Raw genomic sequence first — 17,073 nt, forward strand, 5'->3', positions numbered from 1 at the left:
GTACACAAACACTGCGATACTTCAATAGTCGAGCTGATAACCGAGGCGGCCACTAAGCCGCTCACAGGCAGAGAATGTATACAGCGTGGAGACACTGGACGAAGGGGTGATTCACGTCTGGGCAGGACAGAGCAGGAAGGCATGGGATTTCATCACACTGCTCAGAACAACATGCAATTTAAAACTTACGAGTTGTTTATTTCTGGAATTTTCCATTTATTTATTTTTTTTGGACTGCGCTTGACCACAGGTAACTGAAAATGCAGGAAGCAAAATCGTGGATAGGGGGGGCCACTGTCTTCCAACTCATGGCTCATTTGAGAAAGAAAAAGCAGGGAGGAACAAGCCCCATACTGATTTTGTTGGTAAACATCAGCCAACTGTTTCCTTATTAATTTACCTTGGCAACACCTCTCTATTATGTAATTATGTGAAATTTCAGACCCATATTTACTTCTAGCCTACACATACCTTATGTTACCTCATGTTTTCACGACCATCTTGTGAGAAAGGACTCACTTCTCTTAGTTCCTGCAGACGCTCAAATAATCCCATTGGGAGATAAGACACGTTGGCGCCGAACAGCTGGGTGGCCATGAGGTGCAGGGGTGGGGCCAGGGCTGTGGTGGGAGGAGGTCACGGCAGAGAAGGGGGGCGGAGGGTGGCAGGTCTGCAGTAAGCTGCACGACCCACCCACGGGAAAGGCAGAAGAGGAATTGCTGAAATAAGAGCTGGAAAAAGCAAAGTGTCAAGTGCTTATTGGGAAAGAAGCAAATGTGAAATAAATGATCCTGGGAGGGAGACGGGACAGCTCTGGCCAGTTTGGTACACATCTCGGAGCAAAAGGGGAAACTGAGGCCTCTTCAGGGGAATCAGGAGGGTGTTGGAGACAAAACGGTGAAAATTCATGAGCAGAAACCAGAGCATTTGCTGATACTCTTCAGTCCCACACAGTAGCATCTTCAGCCCCGAGGTGGCCCCAGAGGTGCTGTCTTTGAATCTCACATGGAGGTGGAGGGAAGCCCTCCAGATGTTCTATGGATTCTGATCCAGGTGGGTTGGGACGGGCTCTGACTTGGGCATTTAGAAAAAACTCCCACTGTGCTTCTAATGCACAGCTGGGGGCGCGAAGCACCCTTCTCCACGCCTGGTCCCAAACTAGCAGGAGCATCACCTGGGAATTTGGTAGAAATGCAGATTCCCAGGCGCCAGCCCAGACCTACCAAATCAGAAACTCTGACGGTGGGGCCTGGCAATCTGTGTGTTAATATCACCCCTCCCCTCCCCCCAATGTGTATCTGACTCCCCTACAGTCTGAGAACCACGGCGCCAGAGACACCCAAACTCAGGGTGCCGTTTCTCTTAAAAACAGCTGTCCGCCATCTTCCCCATTCCTCTCGGGAGTCCCTCCCATACCACCCTGTCTCCCTCACCCCGCCTGGAGCCTGGAGATGGCTCTGAGGGCTGCTGGGCAGCAGGGTGGACGTGGAACGTCCAGGGACACTGTCCACCTAAGAGCGTTGTGAACAGCACGCTTTTCTGCAGGTAGAAGTCAGATCCCTGGGAAAGACACATCTTTCTCTAATTTGCACAAAGTCAAGATTTAGCCCGAAGGTGGGCCTCCTTTCTGGGCTCTTCTCTCCCTCTTCTTCCCATCAGTTGATTTACCTACAGAGAGAGCATCCCCCGAAGCCGCCCGGATGTCCACCCTCCATGTCCTCCACGCGTCCCATGCCTCAGCCCTACTTCCTAGACGGCGGCAGAGATCTCCCAACGTCTGTCCTTCTCAGCACCATTTAGCACATGTCCCTCCCCCCATCGCTGGGCCCTTTCGCTCTCGCACACACGTGCGTGCCCACCTGCCTGCCCGCACATGCGTGAACACGTGTGCATGACACCAGCATCCTTTCCAGCTACTCTGCCTCGTGGGGGTAAAGTCCACACTCCTCAGCCTGGTGTCCAGAGGCTTCCTCCTGCGGGCCCCTCCCTGCTGCTCCAACCTTATCTCTCACCAGCCTTAGTTATGAACCCTCTGTTCCAGCCAAACTGGTCTACCGGTAAAACCCCGATAAGATAAACGAGTAAAATGAGAGCCAGTGAACCCGGAACAGGTACAGGCAGCCACCGGGGTGTCAGGCTGGGACAGCTTCAGACACATCAAGTGCTCAGGAATCTGAACGGATATTCTCGGGTCTTTGAGTTAAATAGTTCCGCACTGAGGTCACGTGGAGAATGGGACCAAGGACTGGAGCGCTCAATGGAGCCTCCCCTCTTCCTCTTCCTTTCTTTATGGCATTTCATTTGCTGTATTCTCCTTAGAGAGGCTAGCTTGAGAAATGATGTTGTGGTTATTTCAATGAACTGATACATTTCACAGAAGATTCACCACGTGCTTGGATTATGGGAACAAACCTCAGTTTACTTCAGGTGTTCTCCCAGAAAGAGCACCCGCACCTACCTTCATAACCCAAAGAGCACTGTTGCCATCTGGTGGCTGCTACCTGAAGCACAGGCAGAACTGCATGTATTCATTCAACAAACGTTTCATGAACCCCTACCAGTGCCAGGCAGGCTTTCTCCTGGCCACTGGGGGTACACTGCTGAGTCAGATACAGTTTCTGTCGACATACAATTGATCAGGCGACTTCAACAGAGAACGCTTGGGGTGCTATGGCAGGACACGGAGGTACGAGACATCATGGGTGGTCCTGGAGCCTTCCTGGAGGTGACATCTAGTCTGAGTGCTGAAATGCACAAGAAGGAATCTGGCCCCTTAGGAGGGGGTCAGGTTGACACAGGGCCTGTCGTAACTCAGGTGGGCACAGGTATAAGCAGGCTGGGCCTCAGTATACGGACCAGTGCAGATGGACAGGGAGCTAGGACCACTAAAGACAGAATGTTCAAGGTATAAGATAGACTTCTTCAGGCACAGCACATATCTCTGATTCACATTGTCCAGTGGGGTGTGGAGGATTGAGGCTTGATTCAAGTAGCACTGGATCCTAGGAGGGTCTAGTTGAGAGGACCAGCCTTGTCTAGTTAGGTCTAGGTGAGCATCATCCATGGGTGGCTCCAATGGCTTCATGGAGCTGTGGGCAGGCTCTGCGCAGTGAACTTGGGGCAGACCCCAAGCTAGCAGCTAGGGCTACGGGAAGTAGGCTCAGCCTCCTGGGGAGAGAGTTGGGGAAACTGGGTCAGATGTCAGCTCCATCCTCATAAAGGTTAGTTCCTCTTTATCCTTGATCCCTGAACTGACTACAGGGCTTTTGGGGACCTCCATGGCCCCCCCCCCTCCACCCTGTTCTAGTGGCTTGTTTCCTATTGTTGTATTGAGAATAAATTCCAGGCTGGGACCTACCTATGGCAGGAATGCTGTGTGTTTACCAAACTTGTTTCTTTTTCCTCCTGTGCCTGTCCATTCCCCAGCCTCCTTTCATGTGGGTGTGACCAAGGAAATGAAATTGGGAGTGTTTACACCACTTCTAGGTCTGATCTGTAAAAACCTGGCCAGCTGGTTGCAGACGATCCAGCAAAGACATCTGAGGGGTGGGAGAAGGTGGGGTCACAAGACTAAAGGAGCCTGCGTTCCCAAATCACTGCATGGAAAGCTGCCCACGGAACACCCACATTTGGACGGTTAGGTGAGTGAGAAAGAGACTTCTATATTGTCAAGCCCTTGAGATTGGGCTTTTATCCTATCCACTCTCGCCTCAGGGCTCAATTTTTATTTCTACTCTGCCATTCCGGGGGCTGGGATCCTCCTACCCGCTCCTCTATACGTCGTCTTGAAAGCAGCTGCTGTTGAAAGTTCTGATTATCTTCTGCTTTGGGGGGCCCCACGATTGGGCCCATGCATATGTCACAGAGCCCTCCTTCCTGTGTTGGGACTGCGGGGTGCTGACTTGCCTGGAATTCCACTGCAGTCTGCTGCCAGCCTCTGTGGATTCTGGATTCTGCTTCCTGCGCATGCAGCCGGTCTCCACAATCCCTTCCTCCCTCCCTCACCCGCACCCTGTGACTAGGAGGTGAAAAATGGCTGTTTCAAGCACTAGCTTGACTGAAAGCTCCAAGACTTGCCTGAAGGCAGTCAAGCCATCTGCGGACTCCCCATGTTCACCAGCAGAACTACGCCTCATCGTCAACATGCAGCCACATTCAGCCAGGAGGAGTGCCAGGAAAGATGCGATGACAATTTAGAAAGTGCTAATATCTGACAAGCTGAGATCATGGGTGACATAAATTGATAGAGGGGCTGAAATGTGCAGGAAAGAGGACGGGCCCTGTCTGATCGCAATACCAAGAGCAGCCTGCCGTTGACAGGTTGTCCCGCCTTCTGAGGAAACATACAGCCAGGGTCTGCATGGTAGCACTGCAGCAGAGCTCTCATTGTGTGACCGGGGCTCCTGGATGATGCTGATGTACTGGCGTTAGACTACCATCTAAAGAGCTCCACACTCATTTTAGTAAAACCAGGCGGGACAGAGTTGGCCTAGATACATCGTGTCACTCCCCTGCTGAAAGGCCTTCCTTCAACGGCTTCCCTTTCCTTTCGGAAGGAGTGGTACACTTTTTAATGGCCCACCAGGTCTGAGGTGTTCTGACCCCTACCTACCCTCAAGTTTGGTTTCACCCAGTTTTACATTTCCCCTTGCTCAATGCTTCCAGGCCCCGCTAGTCTTCCCGAGATTCTTCAGGCGCATCCAGCACAGTGCTAGGCACTTAGCACAAACTCAACAAATCAATGTCGATGAATGAACGAGGAACAGGGAGGCGGTTAGGAAACTGCTGCAATCTAGTGAGACAGAGCTGCGCTTTGGATGGATCCTTCTCTAGATACAAGCTCCGTGGGATCAGAAATCTAGCTTGTTTGTTGTCCCAGCGTATTCCCATGGCCTAGAACAGTATCTAACGCAGACTAGATGCCAATACATTTATGGAGTCAGTGGAATGAATGAGAATGAATGGCTAAAGGGAGAAGTGGCCAGAAGGAGAGAAATCAGTAGGCAGAACCAATAGGGCCTGGTGATTAACTGGACGTGGAGGTGGGGGCTGGGAGAGAAGGAGGAGTCAAGGATGAGCCCAGGTTTCTGACTTGGGAGCGGAGTGGGAGGAGGTATCATTTACGGAGATGGGGAACATGGGCTGAGGACAGGAGGTTAGTGGAGAAAGGAGGCTGCAACGATGAGTCTAGTTTTAGATATTTCAAGTCTGCAGCATCTGTGAGAAGAGGTCCAGTGGGCAACTGGATATATTAGTCAGAAACTCAGGGATGAGAACTGGGCTGGAGAGGATGGATTTGGGAATCACCAGCCTGTGGATGTTAATTAAAGCCACGTGAGTATATAAGGTTGCAGCCTAACAGGTGGTGTGGTTGCACAATGATATATAAAATATGGTCCCTGCCCTTACAACCAATACAAAAGTCAAGATTTGACATAGACCTGAAAACTGTTTACAAACCCATCCATGTCTCCATAGCAACCTTGAAGAGCAGAGACAATTCTGCATTATCACAGGGGCCGGGGGAGCACACAGATGCTGCTGCCTCCCACAGGTCTCCTCACAGGAGATGTTCCCGCTTCACGTGGGTCTCACAGGTAGTGGCACCCAGAGATCCTACTCTAGCTGGTCCAAACATGTGCTTTCTCCCAGGTCTCCACTGCGGGGCCGAAGAGATAGAAGCAGAAGGTCATCAGTCCTTTCCAACCTCTTTTTCTCAACATCTGCCACTTCACCAGAGCCTTTCTGGGTGGCAACAATGACCTACCTGCTAAGACGCTCTGGTGACCACCTGCTAAGATGCTCTGGTGACCACTTCATTTGGCCTTTCTGCAACATTCCCCACCTTTAGGCATTTCATGCTTCTTTCAACTGTCCTCCTGTGGTGCTGGCGAACAGAACCACAGACCACACGTACAAGTGTCCACTCCGTGTCAGAGCCCTGCTAAGCATGCCACACGGGCACCTCATTGTCCTCACAACCACCCTGTGCTGTATGTTCAGCTATCACCACTTTACAGATGGGAAACTGAGGCGTGGAGAAGTTAAATAGCTTCTCAAGACCATCCAAGCTGGAGAGCAGAAGTGGCTGGATTCAAACCCTGTTCTTTGGAAAACAGAAAGTGATCCCATTTAAGCACGGAAGTAGGGTCTTGTTCCCTCTCAGATCAGCCCTCCGCCATCTCTCCAGGGTCCCCTTTGCTTCTCCCCTGCAAGGCGGCTCTTGCTAATGTTGTTCCATGACCCGTTTCTCAGCACTCCACCTATTCTCTGTGGTTAGTTTTATCCTCATGGCTTCGTCCCATCCATATGCAGATGGCTCTTCAAATGCAAACTCCTTCTCTACTCCAGATTTCTCTCCTGACCTCTCCAGGGCTGGCTGCCTTCTGAGCATCTTTGCCTCCATGGCCACCAGGGGCCTCGTGCTTTGCTGTCTCACCACTGAAGCCACAGTAATTTCCCGCCACTTGCTCCTTCTCCCAGGTCTTAACTGCTGTGTATGGCACCACATGACTCAATCAATAGAGTTAGAAATTGAGGACTTATCCTCAACCACTCCCTCTCCTTCACCCTCACACTCAATCAGTGACCAAACACTGGTGATTCTGCCTTCCCAGGGCTCTCTTCCCCATGTCTAGGCCTACTGCTTTATTCAGACCGTCATCTCTTACCTGGATGACCAGTGGCCTCTTTGCTGGTGTCCCCATCTCAGGTATAACCCCTCCAGTCTGCCTCCTGAGGGATACTTCTAAAAGCAAAGCTAAGCACACTGCTGCTCAATTTTAGGTCCTACTCTGGCTCCCCACTGATCCCAGAATAAAGTGTAAACTCCTTGGCATGACCCACAGTGCCTTATGGGACCGGTCTCTGAGCATCTCTCCGTCCTCCCTCTCACCCCCAGCTTCCAATGCCTTTCGCAAATGTTAGCTCTGCTCCCGCTGCCCAGCACATCTGTCCACCCTCATCTGCTGGGTGGAGTCATCTGTCCAGTCTAAGCTCCGGCATCACTTGTTCAAACCTTTAATTTTGTTTTATTTTATTTTTCTTTTAAAAATATTTTTTTTTATTGATTTCAGAGAGAAAGGGAGAGATAGAAACATCAATGATGAGAGAGAATCATTGATTGGCTGCCTCCTACATGAGGGGATCGAGCCCCACAACCCAGGCATGTGCCCTGACAGGGAATGAAACCATGAGCTCCTGATTCATAGATCGACACTCAACCACTGAGCCACGCCACCGGGCTGTGCAAACCTTTTACAAGCGCCTTCCTCCTACCATTGCCCCCTCTGTGCCCTGCCTGTGTGTGTGTGTGTGTGTGTGTGTGTGTGTATGTGTATCACCACACCTCTAGCACCGATGGCACTTGGGTGTTCACATGTCTGCTTCCCTCTGCTGAGCTCCTTGGGGGCAAGGCCCAGACTTATATATGGGGATTCTATGCCCGGTGCCTAGTGCCTAGCAATTGTTCAATAAATGTTTGTTGGCTGAAGGAATGAAGGAATGGATGAGCCCATCTCACCTGACCCCATATTTTCAGAAATTGGACAGAGAGTCCCTAAGATATTGCATTGTGTTTAGGAGATGTGGCTGAATGGGGGCCAGCTGAGGTTTGTGCCTTCCAAAAGGGGTCCCAGTATCTTCTGCACGGAGATAAAGCCTCCCGCAGGCACACACCATCCCCCCTCTTCCTTATCGGCAACTCTGCACACCAAGAGGTGAACATAGGAAAAAGATATCACAGCTGTGGGCTGGCTTGGGGAACTACGGACATTTCAACCAAGAAGTGACTTTAGATCTAGTGGGAAAAACACTGGGTTTAAAGCCAGAGGCTGGGGCTTGAGCCTGGCCTCTAGAATGTGTTAAATGTATGATTTCAGGCAGCCTTGGAACATCTCTGAGCTCCAGTTTTTTCTGCTTGGACCAGGAATGGAAAGTCCTGCTCACCTACTCCCCAGGCTGGCGCTGAGGCTGCAATGGGGTTATAGTTACACGTAGACGTTCTCTGGATTTGCATGGTGCCCCGGTGTCCTTTATGTGGGGTTCTGCTTGGCAGAGAGAATGTGCCCCACTGCCTCGAACCTCACCAGACACCAGGCTCAGCTCGGCAGCTGGGGCCCGTCAGCAGAGGAGCCAGGCACCGCTCAGACATCTGCACGGGCAGCCTTTAAACACAGGGAACACGGAGGAAATACCACAGGATTTATGGAGTGAAAGCTTTAAAAAGAAACACCAGACTTAAGTCAAAACAGTTGACCCAACTCTGGGGGAGGTGTCTGCCTGGATGTAGGAGAAAAAAAGATAGACTTGGAGTAGGTTGAGGCGGAGGGGAAAAGTGCCGGGGGGTGTCTAATCAAGTGGGGTAACGGCGCACAGCTCGGGGGAGGAAATACTGAGACTCCTTCACGGAGGGCGGCACCCCCCCAGCATTTTGAAATGCACGTCTTTGGGCCCAGCGGAGCCACTTCTGAGAATGTCACTTGGGATATCCTCACACAAGGCCGCAGTGATATGTACAAGGATGTTCACTGCCGCTTCATTTGCAGTTGGGAAAACTTGGAAACAACTCGAATACCATTCAGCAGAGGGCAGGGTAATTACGACACACCCACAGGGTGGAATCCTAAGTACCAGAGATGCATATCTCTAGGACCGAGTGCAGAAAGACGGTCTCGACACAGTGAGGGGAAAAGCCATTTGCAGAATGGCATGGATATGACTTCGCTTTCATAAAAATAAAAAACATAGCCATGTTTCTATATGCATAGAAAAAGAAATGGGACGATATACACTCATTCTTAACAGAGTTGGTCTCTGGGAGTTGGTATGTTTCATACAGTTCTGTAGAGTTGATTGTTTGTTTTGTTTTGTTTTGTTTTTTGTTAATCCTCACCTGAGCATATTTTTTTCATTACTTTTCAGAGAGTGAGAGGAAGGGAGGGAGGGAGAAAGGGAGGGGGAGAGATAGATAGATAGATAGATAGATAGATAGATAGAGAAACATTGATGTGAGAGAGACACATCAATTGGTTGCCTCTTGCACATATCCAACCCAGGTGGGGAGCAAACCACAACCTAGGTACGTGCCCTTGACTGGGAATTGAACCCAAGAACCTTTGGTGCAAGGGCCGATGCTCTAACCACTGTGCCACTGGCCAGGACGAGTTGATTGTTTTTAATAGACATAGTATTTAACAGAAAATACCCAGAGAATAAAGGTATAATCCTGAAAATATCTCGACCAGATAGTCCCTGCATTGTCTCATAGATATAAAAATTATAATACATCCTTAATTATGTTACTTTTCTGAGGAAAATCCTTAATATCTCTCATATCCAACCTTTCTACTCCATCTTGGTTAGTTTACTTCCCACAATTCCCTGAGTAGTAGCTCTGCTCTGAGGCAAGCATAGAAAGGGTGTGATGATCCCTCCACAAATCACAGGTCACATAGGAAGGGCTCCAAAAATACCAGCTGGAGGAATGAATGAGTGGCCTTGGTGCCACTAGGGGAGCTGGACACCAACATTCAAAGGTGTCTCCAAGAACAGGGCAGGACCTGTGCCAGGTGTGTGGGTGACATGCCCACAGGGTGACATGAGGAATATATTCTAGATGCAGAGCCTAAAAATCGAGATGAGAGACCTGGATTCTATCAGCTATGGGACTTGGTACCAGTCACACCCTTTCTGGGTTTCATTTCCTCCTCTGTAAATAAGACTTGGGCTTGGTCAACATTTTTCAAAGCATGTTCCTGAGGGATGTGTTGATAAATGTCTCTTAAGAGGGACTCTGTGGTCAAATGCACTTGGGAAATGCTGCTCTCGGCATCACACTCTTGCTATGACAAGCCTTTCGGTAAGTAAGCTTGCTTCTGGGTGCTTTACCAGCATTGCTCACATTTATTCACCTCCAAACCTTAGAAGAGAAAACTTTTTCTGAGCCTCTTTCTAGCACACACACTGCTCCCAGTCATACCTGAGGCCCTTCTGACTGAATCTGTGGCCGTGATGAGCTGGCTTCCTCCACACCCACAGCCTCATGTTCTAGGTGTCCCCTGTGGAGTGCAGCTCTGTTTTGTGAGGGGAGCACACAGCTCCATTAACATCTCAGTACATACTGATGGGATGGGACGGGACAAAGGAGACTTTGTCTGAAAGGTCTGGGCTGGAGCATGGGGCACTGGGGTCCAGATGGGGTACAGCTGTTGGGGGACACCTAAGTAGGGATGCAAAACAGGGAAGCAGGGCAACTGGTCAGAGAAAAGGGAAGTACTTGGTACCTGAGGGGTTCACTCTCATTTGTGGCTGTAGCTCCATCTATGCCTCTGGATTTAAATATTATTTGTATGTTGATGGTGCCTGTGTCTGAATATAAACTTTTGTTCAGAGAATGGGCGTTGGAGGCCTACATCCCATGACTTTTCGATAAGATGGGATTAAATTTTACCTCCTTGGGTTGCCTGCGAGGATTAAGTGAGCAGACACATATGAACACTCTTAGGAGAGTAACTAACACACAGCAAGTACCCCATAAATGCACTATCATGACTCATCCTTGTTACGTATATTTTCAGCCCAGATTGCTCTCTGACTTGACAGGGCCACTCAGATGTCTCCCAAGCATCTCAAACTTAACAAAACCCAAACTGAACCTCTTGATTTTCCCAACAAGACTCCACCTTCCCCATCTCAGTAAAGGACATCCTGTACCCCTGTAGATCAAGCCAGGAACCTGGTGGTCAGACATGTTCCTTCCTTCCCCTCCACGTCCCACCCCCCAGGAAACGCTGAAGTCTACCCCCAAATGCATCCCAAGTTCACCTGCTCCTGTGCACCTCCCATCCCTGCTGTCGTCTAAGGAGCGTCATCTCGGGAGGGAGGTCCCAGTCCTCTGCGTGGCCTCCCTGCTCTTCCTCCTGCTCCCTGCCCGTGAATTCTTTACATGTCGCCAGAACGACTTTAATAATCATAAGAACAACCACGTCAAAACCTCGGCGGCTGATAAGTGAAGCCCAGGTTTCTTCCCTTGGCCTGTGCTGTCTGGCCTCTGTGGACACCCCACCTCTTCCCGGCTGCTCCCTCAGCTGGCCCACGGATTCGGATACACCCGCCCCCTTACTAAAGGTGTTGTGGGATGACTAACAAGCAAGAAAGGATCCAGGCTCCACTAGTCAGATAAGCTCAGCACTAGGACAAAGGATCCATACACGCGGTTATCTGTGGATACACTTTCAGACATTTAAGAAATCCTCGCACTCAGGACGACAGCACTAATCTGAGGCAGGGGTTTTGGTCCATTGCAACAGCCAGTCACCAACAGCCAGCCCCCAGTCACCTCTGACCCCAGAGAGGTCGTCAGGCCCGGGAACCAATGAACTTTGCTGGATGGAGCATTTTTCATCAGGCTGATGTCCACCCCAGGTTTTTCTGGGATATACAGAATCTCTTCACTTAATTCTAAATTAATTTTTTTTTTTGAGAGGAGTCTTTCTTTAAGGACCCCTCATTGTGGTTGAACCAATTTGTTTCTCAGCCAACATGGGGCCAGCTCTGCTGCCGGTTCCCCAGGGAATTTAACGTAAATGTTTATTGACGGTACAGTCATCAAGAAAATGAAGTTGCTGATTCATTGCCTTACACAGAAAGCCTTTGTTTTTCCCTCCTCTTCCTTCCTCTTTATACGGAGACACTCTGAGAACGAGCACATTCTGGGGACCCACTCGAGGTGATGTTTTCTTGGTTGCCTCTTCCTTCTTCTGTCTGCAGAGCGTGATTCCTGTACCGGCAGGGCCATCCGCCGCCTCTCCCCCTGCAGGACACCCCCCGAGGGTCTCGGAGGAGCAGGAGCGATGGAAGGCTGGGGGTTCCTCAGCCTGGAAGCCAGCGGCCCCGTGCTGACGGTGACCCTGTCAGTGGTCCTCTTGGCCCTCCTGACGTGGTAAGTGCAGCCCGGGAGCCCGGGAGCCCTGCTGGAGCCAGGAGGGGGACGCAGGAGTGTGTTTTCCTTCTTTTCTAATCTGGAGGGAGTTGAGTATTAACACAGCTTCAGAATGAAAGGCAAACAGCCGGGTTAATCTTTTGCTAAAATGCATGAGATTGAAGTGTCAGAAAAGGCTGGGGGGTCAGTCACTGAGAACGCTGCACATAATTAAGTCTGAGAGCGATGGAAAAAGAAACCAAGTGGAAAGGTTTGGGGAGAAGTATGTCCTCGCACCCCATCCTATCTTCTCACCTTGGGTTTCTAAGATCTTCTCCCCGCCTCGTCTGTACAGCACAGTCGGCCCCTGGTTCATGTTACACTAAACACAGAAAGGATGTGGGAGCTCTCTGGCATCGGGGGCTACCCTGCGGGCAGTCACTGACGGGGATTTCTGGAGGTTTAAGGACAAAGTGGTGGAACTAATTTCCTTGTTTTCTAATATTTGATAAAAGGGAATGGGGCCCTGTGAGCATAGCACACTCAGTGGCCACAAAGTCTGGGACCCTGCAAGGATCTCAAATGTGAACTGGGAGCAGCTCCCTGTGGTAGTGTTAGTTCAACAGGTTTTCCGGCGTCTGGCTCAGTCCAAGGTCACACAACAGGCGGCACTTATGCGTATCCACCTGTCAGTCATAAGCACCTGGATTTAGGCAGCTCTGGGGTTTGAGGGGAAGGTGGAACTTGGGTTTGAACAGAATTTCAATTTATGTTTCCGGTGGTAATAAAGCCTCCTCTAGATTAATAACTGGGAAAGCACTTTCAGAAGCATCAAACATTATGCAAATGTGAGGTATTATTCTTCTGGAATTTGCATAGCTGAAAATGGGATTCACATTTGATGTTCTGTGATGATGAAATTACTTCTTGGAAACTGACTCTGAAAGGCAGCTTCAGTCCAGTGCTGTTTTGCTTTTAACTGGCTTAATTATCTTTTGAACTTTTCTGTGGCAGTGTAGCTTATCTTGCCTCGGGACCAGCCACATGCAAATGGTAGCCCCACCCCCACCCCATTAATCCATCTTAACATCGTTCCACGCTCAGTGACGCACAGCACAGCACAGCACTTGACACGTAGGAGGCTGCTTACTTAGTAGATGTCAGCCACTCTAATGACCTGACACTCATGTAACCTAAATGCAGAGGAAAGTAAGTGTTTGGTGCTTTAGGCATATTTTTAATTATTTATTAATATTAATTTCTCATCAACAGCTAGGCTCTGACTGTGGCTCTCAAAGCATGTCCCACCTGAGTCCTCCAGGTGGTCTCATGGCATCAACGTTTATATTATACTAGAGGCCCGGTGCATGAATTCGTGCACGGGTGGGGTCTGGCTGGCCTGGCCTGATCGGGGTGGGGGGTGGGTGGGGGGGGGGATGATCAGGGGCGGGGCTGGCTGAGGGGAGGGGCTGTGGGCAGTTGACTGGCCGGCCCAGCCCCCTGGTTGAACTCCCGGTCAAAGGAACAATTTGCATATTAGCCTTTTATTATATAAGATACTTTCCTACATGTCTGTGTCTGTCGTTAGTATGTTGTTTTCATTTCTGTATTCTTATGCCCAGCTCAGTGCCTCACCTATGGCCTCGATAAATTAATGAATCGCATACATTAACGTTGCTCTGGTCACGGAAAGGGGCGTGTGTCCTGACCATAAGCTGCTGTAACTGTAATCAGCATACATCAGAGAGTCACGGTCAATAACACCGCACTGTTCAGCAAGGCAGCTGTGCATGTGTAATCTATTCCCGGGGACAGATTAATAACCTGGGTCAGAGACAAGATTAGATAAAAGCATGAAGCAGAGGTGGTAAATAGGAAGGGAGAGCTGACTTCCACCTGTTATCACAAAAGCATTCATTGATCTGTTCATGTGTGCCAGGCGTGGAGTGAGGCCCCAGGACAAGGTCAGGAAACAGGAAGTCTGGATCGGATCCCATGGGAGGGGGCATATGGAGGTCCTGGGGTAAACTCAACGTCTGGAGAGAATATTCCAGAAGGAGAGGAGCAGCAGGAGGGAGGAGCCGTGGCTGTGGCTCTGGTGCCCTCGAGTCTATCCCTTGATTTGGCTCCAGGAAAACACCTTGGCCTGTTGACCTTTCTCTTCTAGGCAAGGTTCTAGGTAGCCACTGAGCCACAGACATCAGCTTGAATAAAGTGGGGTCTCCCCAGCTTCATTTTCTTAGAAGGTTACATGTGAGAGAGATGCTCACAGCCATCTTGCCTGAGGAGAATTTGGGGAGGGTGGCACGTCCTGAATATTTCAACTCCTTAGTCTCTCCTTTCAGAGTGACACCTGCCATTGGCCAGGTAAGAGCGCAATGGAGAACCTAAACTCAACTCTGAGAAGGTAAAATTATGAGGGACACCAGGATAGTTTCTTGCCTCTTCAACCAGCCGGAGAGTTCCTCCCCGGTAGGGGTGGGGTCTCACATCTCATTACAGTTCTGGCAACTTCTGTCCATGGCACAGGTGTTCTGCTAGCATTTGGTTTAATGGGGGAAAGTTAAGAAGGACACATGTATCAGCCCAGCGTCCAGGACTTAGGGCTTGGCTCTCGCGTCCTTCAGGGGCCTCATCTGGTCTCTCCCCTGACATCCTGTGCTGTTCATGGTTCTCTGAAGGGACACGCTGCAGCGGGGCCTTTGCCCTGGCCGGTCCCCGTGCTTGGATGCCCGTCCTCTCTTCCCTTCAATGCTAAGCTCAGGGGCGTCTCCTCAGGGAAGCCTTTCCTGGGGTTGCCCAAGGCACATACAAGCCCCCACTCAGTGCTGCTTTCATCATCCCTCTCATCTCCTCTCTTTCACATGCCTGGCTTGAGCTTGGCACCTAATAAACGTTGGCTGAAGGCTAATTCCAGCCTCTAATCTCTGCTGGCATTTTTCTTGCTGGTTCAACTCTTAGCGCTCACAGCTCAGTATAAATCTTTTGGCCACATGAAACAGCCCCTTTCCTGAAAGCCTACTGTACGTTCACTTCGTACCTACTTGGTGACCACTTTTCTAATTGTTGCAGATCGACTGTCCTTGTAGCCCCCCCCCCCCCACACACCTTGTAGAGTAGAGACCATGGCATGTACTTATAAATGAACAAGTCTTAGTTATTAAGTGTATGTGCGAATTTGAAAAGAGGAAGACAAAATAGTTCATTTCATTTAAAAAGAGTGCATTGCAAAATAGGCATAGTATATGTTGATAGTTTTCCCAAAACTGCACTTGACATGATTTTTTAATGAGGATCATTCACATTGGCAGGTAGGTGGCTGAGCAGCGTGAGTTGGGGTATAAGGAGACCAGGGCCACTCCACTGGGGTGGGAGACGGAGCTGGGGGTGTAGAATCTATGAGCTAGAAGCACATGAAGCACAGCAAAGGTGATTAACCCATGCGAGAAGCATTTTACGATTTCTGTATAAAACTGTCTTAAATTCTTACTCCTGGAAGAGATTTGATGTATAAGAAATAAGTTGCATGAGTCGAATATTGCTAGAGGCAGCCTTGCCTCCTAGGGCTTTTAAACTCTCCAGCACACCTAGAACTGGCAGCTGGATTCATATTATAAAGATTTCTTTATTCTTTGGAGTCATGGGGGAGTCTTGGCTGATGAGAAAGGTAAGTGGAGGCTGTTCCACTAAGTCACTAAGCAGTTAAAACAAGTGAATATGTGCCCGTGGTGGAGGCTGAGAAGAGCCGTTGGGAAGATGGAAGAGCTTTTAGTGCCGAGCTGCCTTTAAGGTTCAGGGTCCCAAGACAACAGAGGTACAGGTCAAACGGACATTCAACTAGGAATCAGGGTGAGTTAGTGTTCTGGTCAAGTCTCAGTCTAAGACCAGGTTAAAGTAAAATGTGCTGGGTGATTATGAAGACTTAAGACTGTGACGGAAATGCCTATCACTATACCTGAGAATTTCTTTCTCAGACAGCTTGCTCTACATGTGGGGGAACTGGATTCTGATTCTAGACCCACATCTGGTCCCAGAGCCTACTGAAAAAACACCGTTGTTCCCTGGGGTGCAAAGATGGTTCAACATCCACAGATCAATAAAGGTGATACACCACATTAACAGAACAGGTATAAAAATCACATGATCACCTCAATAGATGCAGTAAAGACATTTGACAAAAATTCAACTTCCTTTCATGATAAAAACGCTCAACCAACCAGGTATAGAAGGAATGTTCCTCAGGGTAATAAAGGCCATATATGACAAGCCGACAGCGCCCCAACCCCCCCCCACGGGCCCTGCTCTGTATGTGACAGGGGGTGGTGCCCCAACTCCCCTATTGGCCCTACTCTTTGCATGACAGGGTGCAGCTCCTCAACCCCCTGATCGGCCCTGCTCTGTGCGTGACAGGGGGCAGCGCCCCAACCCCCTGATCGGCCCTGCTCTGTGCGTGACAGGGGGCAGCGCCCCAACCCCCTGATCGGCCCTGTTCTGTACGTGACAGGGGGTGGCGCCACAACTTCCCTATCGACCCTGCCTTGAGTGTGACAGGGGGCGGTGCCCCAACCCCCCAATCGGCCCTGCTCTGTGCGTGACAGGGGGTGGCGCCGCAACCTCCCCATCGACCCTGCCTTGAGTGTGACAGGGGGCGGTGCCCCAACCCCCCAATCGGCCCTACCCTGAGCATGACTGAGGGTGACATCGCAACCTCCCGATCCGCCCTGCTCTGTGCATGACAGGGGGCGGCGCCCCAACTCCCCAATCAGCCCTGCTCTGAGCCCGACCAGGGGCTGCACTTAGGGATTGGGCCTGCCCTCTGCCACCCGGGAGCAGGCCTAAGCCAGCAGGTCATTATCTCCTGAGGGGTCCCAGACTGTGAGAGGACACAGACCGGGCTGAGGAACCCCCTCCTCCCCCCCGAGTGCACAAATTTTTGTGCACCAGGCCTCTAGTATATATATATATTTCTTTCAGAGAGGAAGGGAGAGGGAGAGAGAGATAGAAACATCAACGATGAGAGAGAATCATTGATCAGCTGCCTCCTGCATGCCTCCTACTGGGGATATAGCCCACAACCTGGGCATGTGATCTTGGTTGGATTGGAACCTGGGACTCTTCAGTGCACAGGCTGACACTATCCACTGAGGGTGGTT

At 50.2% G+C, this 17,073-nt stretch overlaps 1 protein-coding gene across 1 annotated transcript in view; it reads left to right on the plus strand.

Annotated features, from left to right (window-relative positions):
* The first annotated feature begins 3,530 nt into the window (after positions 1 to 3,530).
* The window catches only part of TBXAS1 (thromboxane A synthase 1), a 152,213-nt gene continuing 138,670 nt past the window's right edge, over positions 3,531 to 17,073 (plus strand). Inside the window, exons 1-2 of the mRNA XM_006101347.3 lie at positions 3,531 to 3,641; positions 11,770 to 11,941. Coding sequence (XP_006101409.1) covers positions 11,853 to 11,941 — 89 coding nt within the window. The 5' untranslated portion in view covers positions 3,531 to 3,641; positions 11,770 to 11,852. The remainder of the gene's footprint in view (positions 3,642 to 11,769; positions 11,942 to 17,073) is intronic.

Source organism: Myotis lucifugus, unplaced genomic scaffold (genome assembly GCF_000147115.1).
Source record: "Myotis lucifugus unplaced genomic scaffold, Myoluc2.0 scaffold_351, whole genome shotgun sequence".
Lineage (NCBI taxonomy): Eukaryota > Metazoa > Chordata > Mammalia > Chiroptera > Vespertilionidae > Myotis > Myotis lucifugus.